The following is a 16445-nucleotide window of genomic DNA, read 5'->3' on the forward strand; positions in this document are numbered from 1 at the left end:
TTTATAAAAGTTAATTAAATGCCCTAATTTAACTAATGTCTAATCCTGGTTTAGTTTTAAGCATCTGTGAAACTGGCCCTAGAATACTTTTATCTCCATTTTTTTATTATTAAATGAATGGCCAAAAAATATGGGAAACAATAAAGGAGAAAGGGGAAAAGCAAACAAATTTATATAAAATGGAGATATTGACGATTTTAGAATTAGAATGTCAGTAAAAACAGGAAATGAATTGCAAGCATAATGGTTTAAAGCTTTTTTGTTCTCATGCGATGTAATTTATATCAAGTTTTGCTTAATTTCTTTCATTAAAACAAAAGGTGAGGTTTTGGAGAGAATCACGTCAGCGTGACAAGCCAGACTTTAACCGAATCAACGGCCACGCATTGTTCAGCCTTCTGATTGGTCAGATCGACTCACGCGCCTCCTCCTCTCTTATCAAACACCATCGGTTTCTTTCACTCTCTCACAACTTCGCAGTTTGCGTAATTCAAAGGCAACATGGCGAAAAAAGCAGTTTGTGTCCTAAAAGGCACCGGGGAAGTGACCGGAACCGTTCATTTCTTTCAAGAGGTAAACAATTTTGTGTTTTTCGCTGCGCTTGTCATGGCGAGCAGCACGCGCAGCGAGCTAGCCCGCAACCACGCACATTGCATTTCATATATAACTTGCACTCCACAAGTGAGATAAAAGAGTCAACCGTGCATTACTGAGATTAGCGTAGCAATGGCGTAATACGCGGTTGCAAGGGATTTGCTGTCCTAATGGGCCATGCAAATATTGATGGCCAAACCTGATAATGGCCTGTTATACATGATTCACTTTTTGACTGATGATTCTATAGCACAAATGCGTTACAACCGCTAAATGCAGCTTAGCAATGACCTCTGACACAGTGGCAGGTCTGCGTTTCGTTTACGCCCCTGTGCACGTGCATACTAATCATTTTCTTCTCAAGTGCATGCATGCAAACGATGAAACCTTATGCGTTTGCACCTGGAATTGGAACTCGGAATTGATTTTCAATTGTCATTTGAACTGCCTTGAAAGTTGCAATGAAATGATAACTAAGGGAAAAGTTTGCTGAGTCATGCTCCTTTGTTTGCTGTCAAACTTTGGCCAAATAGGACAGAGATCGCAGCACACATTAAATACTGGCAGACTGCAAAACTTCAAACTCTACTGGTGGTTGAAAAGCATGTCATTGCTCTTTAAGCACCATTTTAGAGAATTTATGGTCTAATCATAATCATATTTATTATCATTTGACTTAAATTGTGGTTTTTACTATACAATTTTATCTAGCATTGTCAAGTATTTACTATTTACCTTCATGCATTTGGCAGAGGCTTTGTTTAACTTGTATTCCAGGTATAATTTTGATCAGTTCCTGTATCCCCTGGGAATCAAACCCATGACCTTGGACTTGTTGGCAGCATCATCATGTCAGCTTCAGTTTTCTGATATGAAACTATCATTGACCAGACGAGTGATTTGTGTGTGTTTTTAGACTGAATCGTCTCCAGTGAAGCTGTCAGGTGAAATCACTGGGCTTGCCGCAGGAAAGCATGGTTTCCATGTCCATGCTTTTGGAGACAACACAAACGGTAAGCACCATTACTCCTTCCACTGACCTTTATGTAACGTTACCTGTTAAACCCATTAGGACTGAAGGCTTGACTAGTGGTTGATCTGATTTAGATTTTTTTTGATGGCTGATTCATTTCGCTCAATATTTTGGCAAGTGCTTTCAAAATAAAAGTCCTGCTTCTGATACACTGGCCAAACAGAAAAACATCAGACTTGACCGTGATGTCTTTTTATTGTGTGGGCTTCAGCAACCAGAAAATGATATTGAGGATTAAAGGGATAGTTCATCCAAAAATGAAAAGTACCCCATGATTTACTCACCCTCAACAAGCCATCCTAGGTGTATATGACTTTCTTCTTACCGACGAATACAATCGGAGTTATATTAAAAATGTCCTGGCTAATCCAAGCATTATAATAGCAGCCCAAAAAAGTGTATCCATCCAGTATTAAAGTACCTCCACACGGCTCCTGGGGGTTAATAAAGGCCTACTGAAGTGAATCAATGGGTTTTTGTAAGAAAAATATCCATATTTAAAGAGCACCTATCATGGAATTTTGAAATTTACCTTTCATTTAGTGTGTAACATAGATCTAAGTGAACAAAAACATCCTGCAAAGTTTGAAATATGACAGTGTATAATAATATATAGTTATTTTCTTTCAAAAGTAAGAGTCGACTCGGAGTCATTTTTAAGAATCGTTAGAAGACCGAAGCTTTTTCTCTGACTAGATGACGTCAAGTTATTTGAATACGATACGCCCACTTATTGCGCTCCAAGACGCCAGTGAAAACTAGAAAACATCATGGCGACGAGACGCTGTGTTCTGAAGTGCGACTCAAAAGCAAACTTTTTTCATCTGCCCAAGGATGAGCATTTGAAGACTAAGTGGCTTGAAGACAAACCATACATCGTCGTGACTGAGTGTTTATTAGTCTTCAAATGTCTCTATTTGCATGTTTCGCGATCTCCGGAAGCTTTTATTGTGGACTTCTATTATGGCACATGGTATCTTCTTCGTCTGTCTTTACCATATATGTGTGCACAGAGCGCCATCCGGCTGCCAGTATGAATTGAAAACCACACATAAGAGACTCAATCGCTCATGATTAGGCTATATCTGCGCATTTTGAGGAAGTATTGAATAAAAAATACTCCTCTGTTTAGAAATTTGACACAGACATATGAGAATCTATCAATATGTCTCCTCATCTGCACACTTTTGAACTAAAAGCCCTGAGGGATGTTGATTTGTCGCGAGTCTTCATGAGGAGAATAGAGGAGTTTTTTTATGAATGAGATCAGCTGAGGCTCATATTACAATCAAACGGTACCGACGCGGTTTTCATATTCATAACTCCTGACACATATTAACAAATTACTGTCACTATAAGACTTTGATGGGCGTTCCGTTTCCGAAAATATCAGCACAGACTATACCAATCACAACTGACTGGGTCATCGGACCAATCACAGCAGATTAGCGTCACGTAAAGCCGGGGTTTTGAAAAGTGAATCACTAAAGGAATCATTTGAGAATCGCTGTCAAAACAGGTAAAAATAAATGCATATTATAAGAAAACTAAAGTCTTTTTTGTCATTGCATGCATGTAAAACTGTTGTTGGGGACTTCTAAAACAATATTTGGAACATTTTAAATGCCATAATAGGTGCTCTTTAACATGTTATAAAGTAAAATATCTAGCTTCCAGCAGACCGCATTGCGTATTCAACTGCAAGAGATGCTGCACCTCGTAAGTTGAACATGGAAGGCCACCGCCGGAAGAATGTCATATACGCCTAGGATGGCTTGAGGGAAATTTATGGGATCATTTTCATATGTGGGTGAACTATCCCTTTAATTTGTCCCTGACATGATCACAGACTGCCATTTTGTTTCCTCTGTTTATCACAGGCTGCATCAGCGCAGGGCCGCACTTCAACCCTCACAGTAAATCTCACGCTGGACCAACCGATGCTGACAGGTGGGTTTATCACTGTTTTGTACAGCACGACCGCTTCTATCATGTTATCACTCACAGTACAAAGTCTGCCTGCTCAATGTAGTCAAATTTGCATAAATCCCATTGTAAACCCGTTCTGCATACATTTCAGTATAATTTCAAGCAGCCGTGTGCTAATGTACTGTGTCTCGCAGGCACGTCGGAGACCTTGGCAATGTGACCGCTGGTGACAGTGGGGTTGCAAAAATTGACATAGTGGACAAAATGCTGACTCTGTCAGGGCCACACTCCATCATTGGGAGGACCATGGTGGTAAGAAAACAACTGTGGTTTTGTAATCCGCTGCACATCTAATGGCAATAACTGTCTGTTCAACTTTGGACCTTGTGTATGTTCTGCTCTAGATCCATGAGAAGGAGGATGACCTGGGAAAGGGAGGCAATGACGAAAGTCTTAAAACTGGCAATGCTGGAAGTCGTCTGGCCTGTGGTGTTATAGGCATCACTGAGTAGAGTCCAGCTCTAATCGAAGAGCCAGCTTGGAAATATTAGTGACCAATGTGGATCCCCGTAAGCACTTAGTAAACTGATGAGTACATCTCTATTTTTGGCAAGTTAATGCTTAAAGAATTGTAGCCACGTGAAGCCGTTATTCCTGCGCATTTCTATATGGGCAACTTCTGCCTTCTCACAATTACAAAGTGATGTTAATTTCCTCTGATTTCTGCTTTATTCAATAAACATTGATCAGGCTGGATATGTGTGCGTGTCTTTTATGAGCTAAATATATGGACTGATGGCAAAATAAAGGGTGTGGGTGTATTAAACCTGATTCTGTTCTGTGTAAATGTTTTGGTAACAGAAATAAAGCTGAAAAAATATTTAACTTGAAGTAGTAAAATTACTAAAGCTGAAATTGATCTAAAAGCTAAATAGAAAATGTATGTATTATACACTGATGATCAGGCATAACATTATGACCATTATTTCCAATATTGTTTTGGTCCCACTTTTGCTGCCAAAACAGCCCTGACCTGTCGAGGCATGGACTCCACTAGACCCCTGAAGGTGTGCTGTGGTATCTGGCATCAAGATGTTGCGAGGTGGGGCCTCCATGGATCGGACTTACTTGTTCAGCACATCCCACAGATCCTCGATTGGATTGAGATCTGGGGAATTTGGAGGTCAAGTCAACACCTCAAAGTTGTCGCGCTCCTCAAACCATTCCTGAACCATTTTTGCTTTGTGTCAGGGCTCATTATCCTGCTGAAAGAGGACACAGCCACCAGGGAATACAGTTTCCATGAAAGGGTGTACATGGTCTGCAATAATGCTTCGGTAGGTGGTATGTGTAAAAGTAACATCCACATGGATGGTAGGACCCAAGGTTTCCCAGCAGAACATTGCCCAAAGCATCACACTGCATCCGCCTTCTTCCCATAGTGCATCCTGATGCCATGTGTTTCCCAGGTAAGCGACGCACCCGGCCATTCACTTTATGTAAAAGAAAATGTGATTCATCAGACCAGGCCACCTTCTTCCATCACTCCATGGTCCAGTTCTGATGCTGACGTGCCAACTGTTGGTGCTTTCGGCGGTGGACAGGGGTCAGCATGGGCAGTGGGCACCCTGACTGGTCTGCGGCTCTGCTGCCCCATATACAAGAAACTGCGATGCACTGTGTATTCTGACACCTTTCTATCAGAACCAGCACTTGTGCAATTTGAGCCACAGTAGCTCGTCTCTTAGATCAGACAACCCGGGCCAACCACGTGCATTAATGAGCCTTGGCTTCCCATGACCCTGTCGCCGGTTCACCCCTGTTTCTTCCTTGGAGCACTTTTGACAGATACTGACACTGCAGACTGGGAACACCCTACAAGAGCTGCAGTTTTGGAGATGCTCTGATCCAGTCGTCTAGCAATCACAATTTGGCTCTTGTCAAACCCGCTCAAAATCTTACGCTTGCCCATTTTTCCTGCTTCTAACACATCAACTTTGAGGACAAAATGTTCACTTGCTGCCTAATATATCCCACCCACTAACAGGTGCCGTGATGAAGAGATAATCAGTGCTATTCACCTTTCAGTGGTCATAATGTTATGCCTGACCGGTGTGTGTATATGTATGTATGAATGTATATGTATGTATGTATATATGTACAAACTTAAAATTAGAACAACTTAATTTATCAAAATAAGCTAATTTGAAATAAATACTATATAATAATAGTATATAAATAATAAAGTGACACATGTATGTGATGAAATACAATTATTTTTGGTTCATAGACGTATTTTTACTATTTAAAAAATCAAAAAGTTTGAAATCTGCTTACATTGTTGGAACGATATTCCCTTTTGTTATGTTTTTAGTGTGTTTATTTGGGAAGTGTCGCTGGTTTGACTAGTCTGAAGTCAAAAAAAGTAATTGCCTAGAATGCACCACTAGATGGCAGTGGCGAGTTATTGTGCGTGTGCGTCAGACCCAAAAGTACCTTCAAGAAAGTAATTTCGGAAAGTTTGTAATGTTTTTACATTCATAATGAGGGCGTACTTTATTATGAAATTACTTACTTGAATCGAATTAGTAGTCTGCTTAGTAATTATATCTTATGCATTTGCATTATGAATTTAAAATGTTGAGGTTTTAGAGGGCACTTTTCAGATGGCCAAGCTCTAGCTGTGTTAACATGTGTAAACCAGCTTGGCCAGGCTGGAAGACCAGCCAACCTTAGGATTTTAGGATATTTTTTTTCATTAGGAATATATTAGAGTTGAGAGACACTTGAGATTGAAGTCATTGTTGTTCTATGAATATGATTTTAAAATGGGTGGTCGCGCCTTTGACATCTGACTCTATATTTGATACTGTTGTTAAACAGCTGCGCCCGGTGCAGGCCAGCATTCGCAGATGGCCAGTGGACTGCTGCTGAAATTACATGCTCCAAAACCTCTTTCTCTTTTAATGGGACATCCTCCCATGTGAAGAAACTTGGCATTTCCAGTTTCCTCCAGACGAAACGAGATTCCCCAGAGGACGAAGACCTGCTGCAACCCACAGATGAGTTTCACAGTTCAAATTTGTACTCAGAATGCTCATGTTTTTGATGATAAAAATTTAACATTTTGGCCTTTTTCATACTTTATTGTGCTTTTTTTAGACTCTACACAAAGTCCATTTCACACTCTATGCATGTTTAATGGTTACACGTTTTTATGCCTTCTACTCTGATGCATTCTACCCACATAGGAATAAAACTTGGGGAATTACTGTGATAAATTATTTCTGATGTATTTTATGTCTGGTGATGAGTTTTTCTGTCCTCTCTTATTACAGGTTCAAGACCTTAAAATGTATTGAGGAAGTACAATCATGGTCCTCACATGGACACATTTCCAGAAGCAGAAAGAATCACTGGAGCGTGATGATTCAAAACGCTGGTATAAATAGCATCAGCAAGGCGGATCATGAATAATGAAGAAGCCGCCAGTCCCACCGGAGCAAGAAATCACAAGTCATAGGCCTCACATGATGTCAACACACACTAAAAAGGTCCTATGTCTTATACAAAGCATCCACACTCTAAATGAATGCTTCAACCTTTAATCTGGGTGAGCTAGTCAGACTTTACAGTGTCACCTACAAAGATTGACTTTGTATGTGAGATTGTATAGATGAATAGGTCTTATGTAATCAGCACATATGGCAAGCATGCGTAAAAAACACATATTTGCATGTTTGCCTCGCTCATGCATGTGCTTGCCTATAATTATTGTTTTCGTTCTATAAAAGCTTAGCTTGAGGCTTTAATGGTAGAAATTCTGCCCAAACCAAAAAGTTCACTTTTTTTGGTGTGAAAACATTTGTCTTTGATAAGACAAATGATTTTGTCTTATAAGATCCATAAGATTTTTTGATGTATGCTATTTGAAAGCTGAATTTTCAGCATCATTACTCCAGCCTTCAGCGTCACATGATCCTTCAGAAATCATTCTCATATCTATGCTGATTTGCTGCTCAAGAAACATGTGTTTTTATTATCGATGTTGAAAACAGTTATACGGCTTAATATTTTTGTGGAAACCGCGAGCATTTTTTTTTTTAGGATTCTTTTGATGAATGGAAAGTTCAAAAGAACAGCATTTATTAGAAACTTTTACATTTGTAGCAATGTAAAAGCATTTCTAGCACTTTTGATGCATTTATTGCATTAATCCATGTAGAGTCTGTGTGTTTTAAAGTTTATCTGATGCTGTTTGGTCTTTTAATAATTTTTAAACTGATTATGTCTACCTGAGAGGTTGTTCGGACCCCTGTTTCCTAGCAACACTGCTAGATGTCCTGGATCACCGTGGGAGGCGAGTGCGAATCTGAGGGGATGTTTCGGTTCGATGCTGACGTTACATAAGGGCCCCTGCACTTCAAAGAACATACAGTCATTTTATTGACACTTTCGCCCTTGTTTCGGGGTTTTGGCTTTACTTTTTTCCACTTTTGATCTTGGCCCATCTCTTTGTTACTTCTTAGTTTGTAACAACTGAAATGGGATGCTTTTGTTTGATTAAACCTGACTCAGGTTCTAAATCTAGGTTTTTTATTGCAGGTCTTGCTTTCAAGAGATTTTGAGGTACTTGATATACACTATATTGCCAAACGTTTTGGGACGCCTGCCTTTACATGCACATGAACTTTAATGACATCACATTCTTAATCCATAGGGTTTAATATGGAGTTAGCCCACCATTTGCAGCTATAACAGCTTCAACTCTTCTGGGAAGGCTTTCCACAAGGTTTAGGAGTGTGTTTATGATCCTCGTCCATGTCTTTATGGACCTTGCTTTGTGCACTGGTGCGCAGTCATGTTGGAACAGGAAGGGGCCATCCCCAAACTGTTCCCACAAAGATGGGAGCATGAAATTGTCCAAAATGTCTTGGTATGCTGAATCATTAAGAGTTCCTTCTACTGAAACTAAGGAGCCAAGCCCGACCCCTGAAAAACAACCCCCATACCATAATCCCCCCTCCACCAAACTTTACGCTTGGCACAATGCAGTCAGGCAAGTACTGTTCTCCTGGCAACCGCCAAACCCAGAGTCGTCCATTGGATTTCCAGACAGAGAAGTGTGTTTCGTCACTCCAGAGAACACGTCTCCACTGCTCTAGAGTCCAGTGGTGGCGTGCTTTACACCTCTGCATCCGATCCTTTGCATTGCACTTGGTGATGTAAGGCTTGGATGCAGCTGCTCGGCCATAGACACCCATTCCACGAAGCTCTCTACACACTGTTCTTGAGCTAATCTGAAGGCCACAGGAAATTTGGAGGTCCATAGCTATTGACTTTGCAGAAAGTTGGTGACTTCTGCGAACTGTGCTCCTCAGCATGCGCTGACCCCGCTCTGTGATTTTACGTGGCCTACCACTTCGTGGCTGAGTTGCTGTTGTTCCCAATTGCTTCAACTTTGTTATAATACCGCTAACAGATGACCGTGGAATATTTAGTAGTGAGGAAATTTCACAAATGGACTTACCACACTTGAATTCACTGAGCTCCTGAGAGCGACCCATTCTTTCACAAATGTTTGTTGCTTGATTTTATACACCTATGGCCATGGAAGTGATTGAAGCACCTGAATTCAATGATTTGGAGGGGTGTCCCAATACTTTTGGCAATATAGTGTATATATTGAAGTTCCTTGAGTATCAATAGGATATAAGGCACCTTCAAAGTGTTGCCCAGAAGTTCTCCGGTTCAACTAAACGTACCTTCTGATTTTTAGAGTATACTTGGGATATTTTTGGGCCAATGCTAGATGTCTAGGCCATAGGTCAGATGCCATACATGGCCTCTATACTACGGGCCAGGGGTCATTGAATGCTCACTTTTGACTGCAGAATCCTCCTGACCAGACCTTTGCCCCCCAGGTATGTGTGTTATTCAGCCAGAACCTCCAAATAACCTGCGCCTGTGATGTCTGAAGATGGAGGATCACCGTGTGGTCCACTTTCACTAGAGGTCTGTCACTTTTTACTGCCTGAAAAATGTTCCTCTCTGCTCAGCTTTCGGGTTATGGCAGAAGTTAAGTGAAGGACACATAAAACAGACTTCACCGCTGGGCTTTTATTGCACCCCTTTGAAGTTCATTGACTCTTCCTGAGACAGTGAGTTGACTATCATTTATTCCATCCTACATATATTCTTTCCTTTTGACTATTGAGTGTTTCTGAGCATTTGGGCCTGAGAGTATTTGAGTCAACATGCCGTAACCCATATTTAAGTGTGTGTGTGTGCGTGTGTGTGTTTGACATATTTGCCGCACAGATCAAGTGGATTGACTAACATCTGCTCTTAATTTGATGACCTTGTTAGATCAATGTGCTTGAAGAACAGGAAAATATGATACAAAAAGAAGAAAGTTTCAAGGGCAAATTAAATGGAAATAACTAAATAAATGCTGTGTGGTCCAAATTTCTAAGACCTCTTTGAAGACCAAGAATTCTAAATTTGATTGAAATGTTTTAGAAATTTGAATAGATTAAAACAAATATATTGTGATATAACATGAAAAAAGAATGTCTGTTCGTATATACATGTACTTTATATTTGCAGATGAGCCAAAACATTACCACCTGCTTAATATGCCGTTGGTCCTCCACTTGCTGCCAAAACAGCGCCGCCCCGCCGAGGCATGGACTCTACAGGACCTCTTAAAGGCACAAGATGTAAGATTTTTGGGTTAAAATATCCTAAAACCACTTGAACAATGTTATATATTTTGTTGACGTGTATTTACATTATCCCAAATGTTTCCAAGAATGTTTAAATCCAGAGAAATAAGCGGGACACGTATTGTGTCCGTGTGTCGCCTATCAATTACATTATATCCGCGTTACCTTCGATTTCCAATTTTATTTTGTAGAAACCATGGACACACCAAATTCGCTCTAGCGGTGAAAAATGACATATTGTGGCTTTAAGGTGTCCTGTGGTATCTGGCACCAAGACATTAGCAAGTCATTTAGGTTGTGAGGTGGAGCCGCAGTGGATTGAATTTATTCGTCCAGAACATCCAATTTAAATTCCTGAACAATGTGTGGCAGGGTGCATTATCCTACTTAAAGAGGCCACTTCCACCCGGGAACACCATTTTGTACCTGGTCTGCAACAATGTTTAGGGAGGTGCACGCGTCAAATTTATGTCTACATGAATAGCCTAACCCAGTATTTCCCTGCAGAAAATTGCCCAGAGGAGAACATGTACACGGCCGTCCACTTAATGTAAAAGAAAACGTGACTCATCAGACCAGATGACCTTCTTCCATTGCTCCATGGTCCAGTTCCAACGCTCGCGTGCACATTGTAGGCACTTCGGCGGTGGACAGGGGTCATCATAGGCTGAATGGTCTGTGGCTACGCAGCACCATATGCAGCAGAGTGCGATGCACTGTGTTGTGACACATTCCTCCCATAATCATCATAAAAATGTTGTGTGACTTGTGTGCCACAGTAGACTTTTTGTTGGCTCGGACCAGACGGGACAACCTTTGTTGCTCTCGTGCAACAATGAGCCTTGGGCGCCCAACACCCTGTCACCGTTTTGTGATTTGTCCCTTCACGGACCACTGTTTGTAAATTCTGCAGACTGGAAGCAACCCACAAGCCTCGTCGTTTCAGAGATACTCTGACCCAGTCGCCTTGCCCTAACAATTTGGCCCTTGTCAAAGTAGATCAGATTTATTCCTGCCCGTTTCTCTGGCATACAGCACATTGATTATGAGAACTGATTGTCTTACCATCTAATCAACCCAGATCTTTACATATTGCCTTGTTAGGAGATGATCAACGATATTCCGTTCACCTGTGACTGGTCATAATGCTTTGGCTCATAAGTGCTGAAATATTGTTTGTGTCTATATATATATATATGTATATGTTTGTATATATATATAGATCCTTTATAAAAATGTAATTAAAAGTAGGCCTTTATATACAGTGTATGTATGTTTATATATATATATATATATATATATATATATATATATATATATATATATATATATATGAATGTATGTATGTATGTATGTATGTATGTGTGTGTGTGTGTGTGTATACAGTATATACACTGTATATGTAGGCCTACTTTTTATTACATTTTTATTTAATTGACTAATTATATATATATATATATATATATATATATATATATATATATATATATATATATATATATATATATATATATATATATATATATATATATATATATATATATATATGTGTGTGTGTGTGTGTGTGTGTGTGTGTGTGTGTGTGTCAATTTATAAAATATAATAAATTATAAAAATGCACAATGCATCCATAATAATGTTTATAGCATTCAACTACTTTTCTGACATCAAACTTTAGTATGTTAAAGGTGCACTATGTAACATTTTTCAGTAAAATATCCAAAAACCACTAGACCAGTGTTATATATTTTGCTCAGTTGAGTACTTACAATATCCCAAATGTTTCCAACTATTTGTAAATCGTTTTTTTAACCAAGTTGTAAATTGCTATTTTAACCAAGGAACCGGGGATGTGTAAGGGAGTCGCCTGTCAGTGGCGTCATATCTGCGTTACCCTCGGTTTCCGGTTTTATTTAGCAGAAACGCTTTACTCTCACTGCAGTGTGTAACAAGTGTCATTGCAGCCGGCGAGCGAACGTATAGAGTAACATCATAACATAATTTTCAACACACTCAAATGTATCTAATATGATAAACAGCTGCGTTACCTCATACTCATGACCGGAAAAGCAGAAATGGCGCCGCGACTGTGGCATAGTAAAAGTCCCGCGGCTCGTGAGGCGTGTGTTGTGTTCATCTTATTAACAATCGCTCCAGCGGCCTTGCTCAGCTCCACAACACTCAGTCCTGCTCTGCTTCATACTACAGTAACGTTAATAATCACATCCATGAACATGATTTCTGCCCGAGTCCTATACCGATTCTTTTCCACCGGCTGTGAGGTGAAGACCACATGTCCCAAGATTCTGCGCTCAAACTTGGCGTCATCAAACTACGCCTTTGTTTTGAATAGGCGACCTCTAGTGGACGGAAAAGTTACATAGTGCACCTTTAAACTTGGCACACCATCAAAGGAATAAGCTTATTTGTAGTTACTTATTACCTTATCGAAGTCTTGGCCAGTTCTCACAGCGGAAACTACAAAGCTTGACCTTTGATCCTGTAGTCATGGGACAAATATGCAGACAGAAACTGATCGCAGGTGTAAACTGACCTTAGCCAATCAATCAATCAATACAATAGCCAAGCCAATCAATGCAGGGCTAGATGTATATGTTACAGACCCCTCCAGCGTCTCAAACAACAGTGGGGAACTGAGAATCAGACTAAATTACTTCAAAATAATCCACTTTTTAAAGAAACACAGTCTAGACTGCTCAGTCGTAAACCGCAGTGAGAATTCCACATGCCAGAGGAGTGCGACCGAAAGACTTTTGACTTTGTGACATTCCCACCATAGTGTAAACAGGAAGTGGAATAAAAAGGCCACTCAGAGTTATTACTCAAGATAATAATAAGTTCAGGATGTACTTGGCCAAGTCTTCAGCGTTACACAAGTCACTCTTGTTTAATATCCTGTGGGGTTTGAGGATTTGCTCCTTTAAATAGCAGTTATTTAAATGTATAATTCAAATGCTAACGCACATGCAAATGACCATTACAGGTGTGGCTGAAAGAAAGAAAGAGGAAAGAAACATGTTTACACCTGGAAAAGTGTTGTGGTGAGTTGAGCTCTTTCTTCCGTTTTTATTATTTGTGTAGTAGTCACTTCAATAACTGTAATAACATCAGTAAAAGTGGACAGATATAGGGAAACATAATTTATTTGGCTGATTTATTTTATATTTTGAATTGAGATGTGATATCCATACTGTGTTGATGTGCAAACTTGGTTTATTGTTCATAAAATAAATGACATAACATTTTATTAATGCTGAAAAATGTATTAAATATAAATCAATGTGTATGTATATAGATTTATATATATATTTATGAAAAAAAAAATGCAGTACAAACATTATATATACATACATACATACATACATACATACATACATACATACATACATACATACATACATACATACATACATACATACATACATACATACATACGAAATACAACTTTTGATTTGAACTAAGATTAATAAATGCTGTCGAAGTATTGTTCATTCTATATATATATATATATTTATATATTATTTATTTTTGGGGCAAAGAATGAACAATACTTCTACAGCATTTATTAATCTTAGTTCAAATCAAAAGTTGCATTTGTTAATATCAGTAAATGCATATATATAATGAGTTTTTAATTTATGAAAATATAAATGGCCTATATAGGATTACAATGCTGTACAAAAAAATTTCTTCTTCTGTCTTTTGACTTTATGACCTGGGAATGTTCACCATAACCTGAGTGAAATGTTTTCTGTGGCATTATCATTTAACCTGTGTAAGCAATCACTGACTAGTTCAGTTGCTTTAGGGTTGCGTGTTTTTTATGATCAGGTTGGTGTTGTGGAGCGTCATGTTGGATACCAGAGGCAGTTTTCATTCCTGACCTCTGCTTTTTGGTTAAGGTTATTTCAGAGCTGGTAAAACAGTCCTCTCCCTTTCTCTGAGTTCATTAGACAAGGGATGCAATTAAAGTCATTAATTGGAATGGGGGGAGTAGTGAGAAAGAAACGAACACCTGGAGGCAAACGGGAGAGTGGGTGGGATTTTCGAGAGTGCGGGGGTGATTGGACAAAGCTGTGTGTGTGTGGATGTCTGCATCTCTGATAACTCTCTAATGAAGCATGCAGACGCTGCTCTGTTTAACTGCATAATACCACTGGTAGACTTTCTTATTTGTTTTGTCCTCATTTGTCCTTGCAGACTGTCTGTCTGTGGATTCTGTGCATGAGATGTGTGATGATCTGACCGATTTTGAATTATTCTCCATTATACTCAGGTCAGATCTCTAGGGGCAGAGGTTATTTCTCAGGATTTGTGCCAACTGTATCACTTGCAATTTATTTGAAGCTATTCATGTCTCTTAAGTGTCACTCAGCTGACCTTTCAGCCATGTCTGGTGTTTGAGAATGGGAATTATTTATTTTATAGCTCTCTGTGTGTGGGGGTCAGGCTTTGCTATCTTTGTAGAAAACAAATGTCCCCACAAGGATAGTAAAACCTGAAATCATCAGAGCAAAGGCATAGATGATAGTTATTTTTTTTAAATAAAAAAAAATAAAATAAAATACAACAATAAAATAAAATAGAGAAATATTTTGGAACAGGCTTAAAGGAACACCCAGTTTCTTTTGAAAATAGGCTAATTTTCCAACTCACCTAGAGTTAAACAGTTGAGTTTTACCATTTTCGAATCCATTCAGCCGATCTCCGGGTCTGGCGGTAGCACTTTTAGCATAGCTTAGCATAGATCATTGAATCTGATTAGACCGTTAGCATCCCGCTCAAAAATGACCAAAGAGTTTCGATTATTTTTCCTATTTAAAACTAGACTCTTCTGTAGTTACATTGTGTACTAAGACTGATGGAAAATTAAAAGTTTAGATTTTCTAGACCGATATGGCTAGGAACTATTCTCTCATTCCTGCATAATAATCAAGGAACTTTGCTGCCGTACCATGGGTGAAGCGGTGAAATTATATTACGCAGCGCCTGAAAATAGTCCCCAGCACACTCCCTGTGCAAGCAGGTTGTCACGTTGGTTACATTGCCGGAAGTTAGCCTATTTTCAGGCGTTGCGTAGTATCATTGCGCCCACCCATGGTACGGCAGCAAAGTTCCTTGATTATTACGCAGGAATGAGAGTATAGTTCCTAGCCATATCGGCATAGAAAATCACAACTTTTCATTTTCCGTCGGTCTTAGTACACAATGTAACTACAGAAGAGTCAAGTTTTAAACAGGAAAAATATCGAAACTCTTTGGTCATTTTTGAGCGGGATGCTAACGGTCTAATCAGATTCAATGATCTATGCTAAGCTATGCTAAAAGTGCTACCGCCAGACCCGGAGTTCGGCTGAATGGATTCAAAAACGGTAAAACTCAACTGTTTAACTTTAGGGGAGTTGGAAAATCCTATTTTCACAAAAAGTTGAGTGTTCCTTTAAAATATTATTAATAGACCCTTTTCACAGACTGTGATGACGCGTTTTAATGGTCATCAATATCGTAAATCCTGCAACGTTTTTTGTATTTTCATTAAAAAAAATATATATGTACATATATAGCACACTACTTTGTATTTTATTACTTTTGCATCAAATTACAATAAAAAAGTTACCGCTGCTGTGAGGGTGTTTAGTAATAGCGTCTATGGGAGTGATGGTAAAAATTTACATATTTCTCCCTTTTGACTGCCGTTATCAATCGCACTCTATTTTTTCCCTCTTTTTGAAAGTTGTGAAATCACTACTGTGGCATTTTTCTTTTGCTATGTGAGCAAATGGGCACACAAAAAATATTTAATGTATTCTCTCATTCACAGCTATAATATTTAACCCAACTATGACGACTTCTGCTCTGAAAAACCCGGACCTGTGAAAAGGGTCTATAGACCCATTTGGAGCAGACGTCACTGTTGCGTCACTTGCAACTGCGCGCGCACAGTGGTGGCAAAAAAATAGCGTAACAAGTGGAAGAAAATGGGCAAAATGTTTTGTTGTGCCTTTGTATGTCAGAATCGGAATGCAAAAAATACGGTCTTCCTTTTTATAGAATTCCGTCGTTGAAGACGCCCTTTGAAGCTAAACGCAAACTTTTATGTTGCACGTCACAGACTGGACTGATGAAACCTGTGATGATTA

The 16445-nt window shown here is 39.2% G+C and overlaps 2 protein-coding genes across 2 annotated transcripts in view; both read left to right on the forward strand.

The window, feature by feature from the left end:
* The first annotated feature begins 400 nt into the window (after positions 1–400).
* Positions 401–4310, forward strand: sod1 (superoxide dismutase 1, soluble). Its single transcript, XM_079804082.1, has 5 exons — positions 401–573; positions 1511–1607; positions 3508–3577; positions 3751–3868; positions 3961–4310. The coding sequence occupies exons 1-5, from the start codon at positions 502–504 to the stop codon at positions 4066–4068; spliced, it is 465 nt and encodes a 154-aa protein (XP_079660208.1). The 5' UTR covers positions 401–501; the 3' UTR covers positions 4069–4310.
* Positions 4311–6439: 2129 nt separating this feature from the next.
* The window catches only part of tiam1a (TIAM Rac1 associated GEF 1a), a 108215-nt gene continuing 98209 nt past the window's right edge, over positions 6440–16445 (forward strand). The window contains exons 1-4 of the mRNA XM_079804073.1: positions 6440–7110; positions 9481–9717; positions 10166–10278; positions 13289–13346. The gene's annotated coding sequence lies outside the window, so the exon portion shown is untranslated. The remainder of the gene's footprint in view (positions 7111–9480; positions 9718–10165; positions 10279–13288; positions 13347–16445) is intronic.

The sequence above is a fragment of the Gobio gobio genome (genome assembly GCF_949357685.1).
Source record: "Gobio gobio genome assembly, chromosome: 22".
Lineage (NCBI taxonomy): Eukaryota > Metazoa > Chordata > Actinopteri > Cypriniformes > Gobionidae > Gobio > Gobio gobio.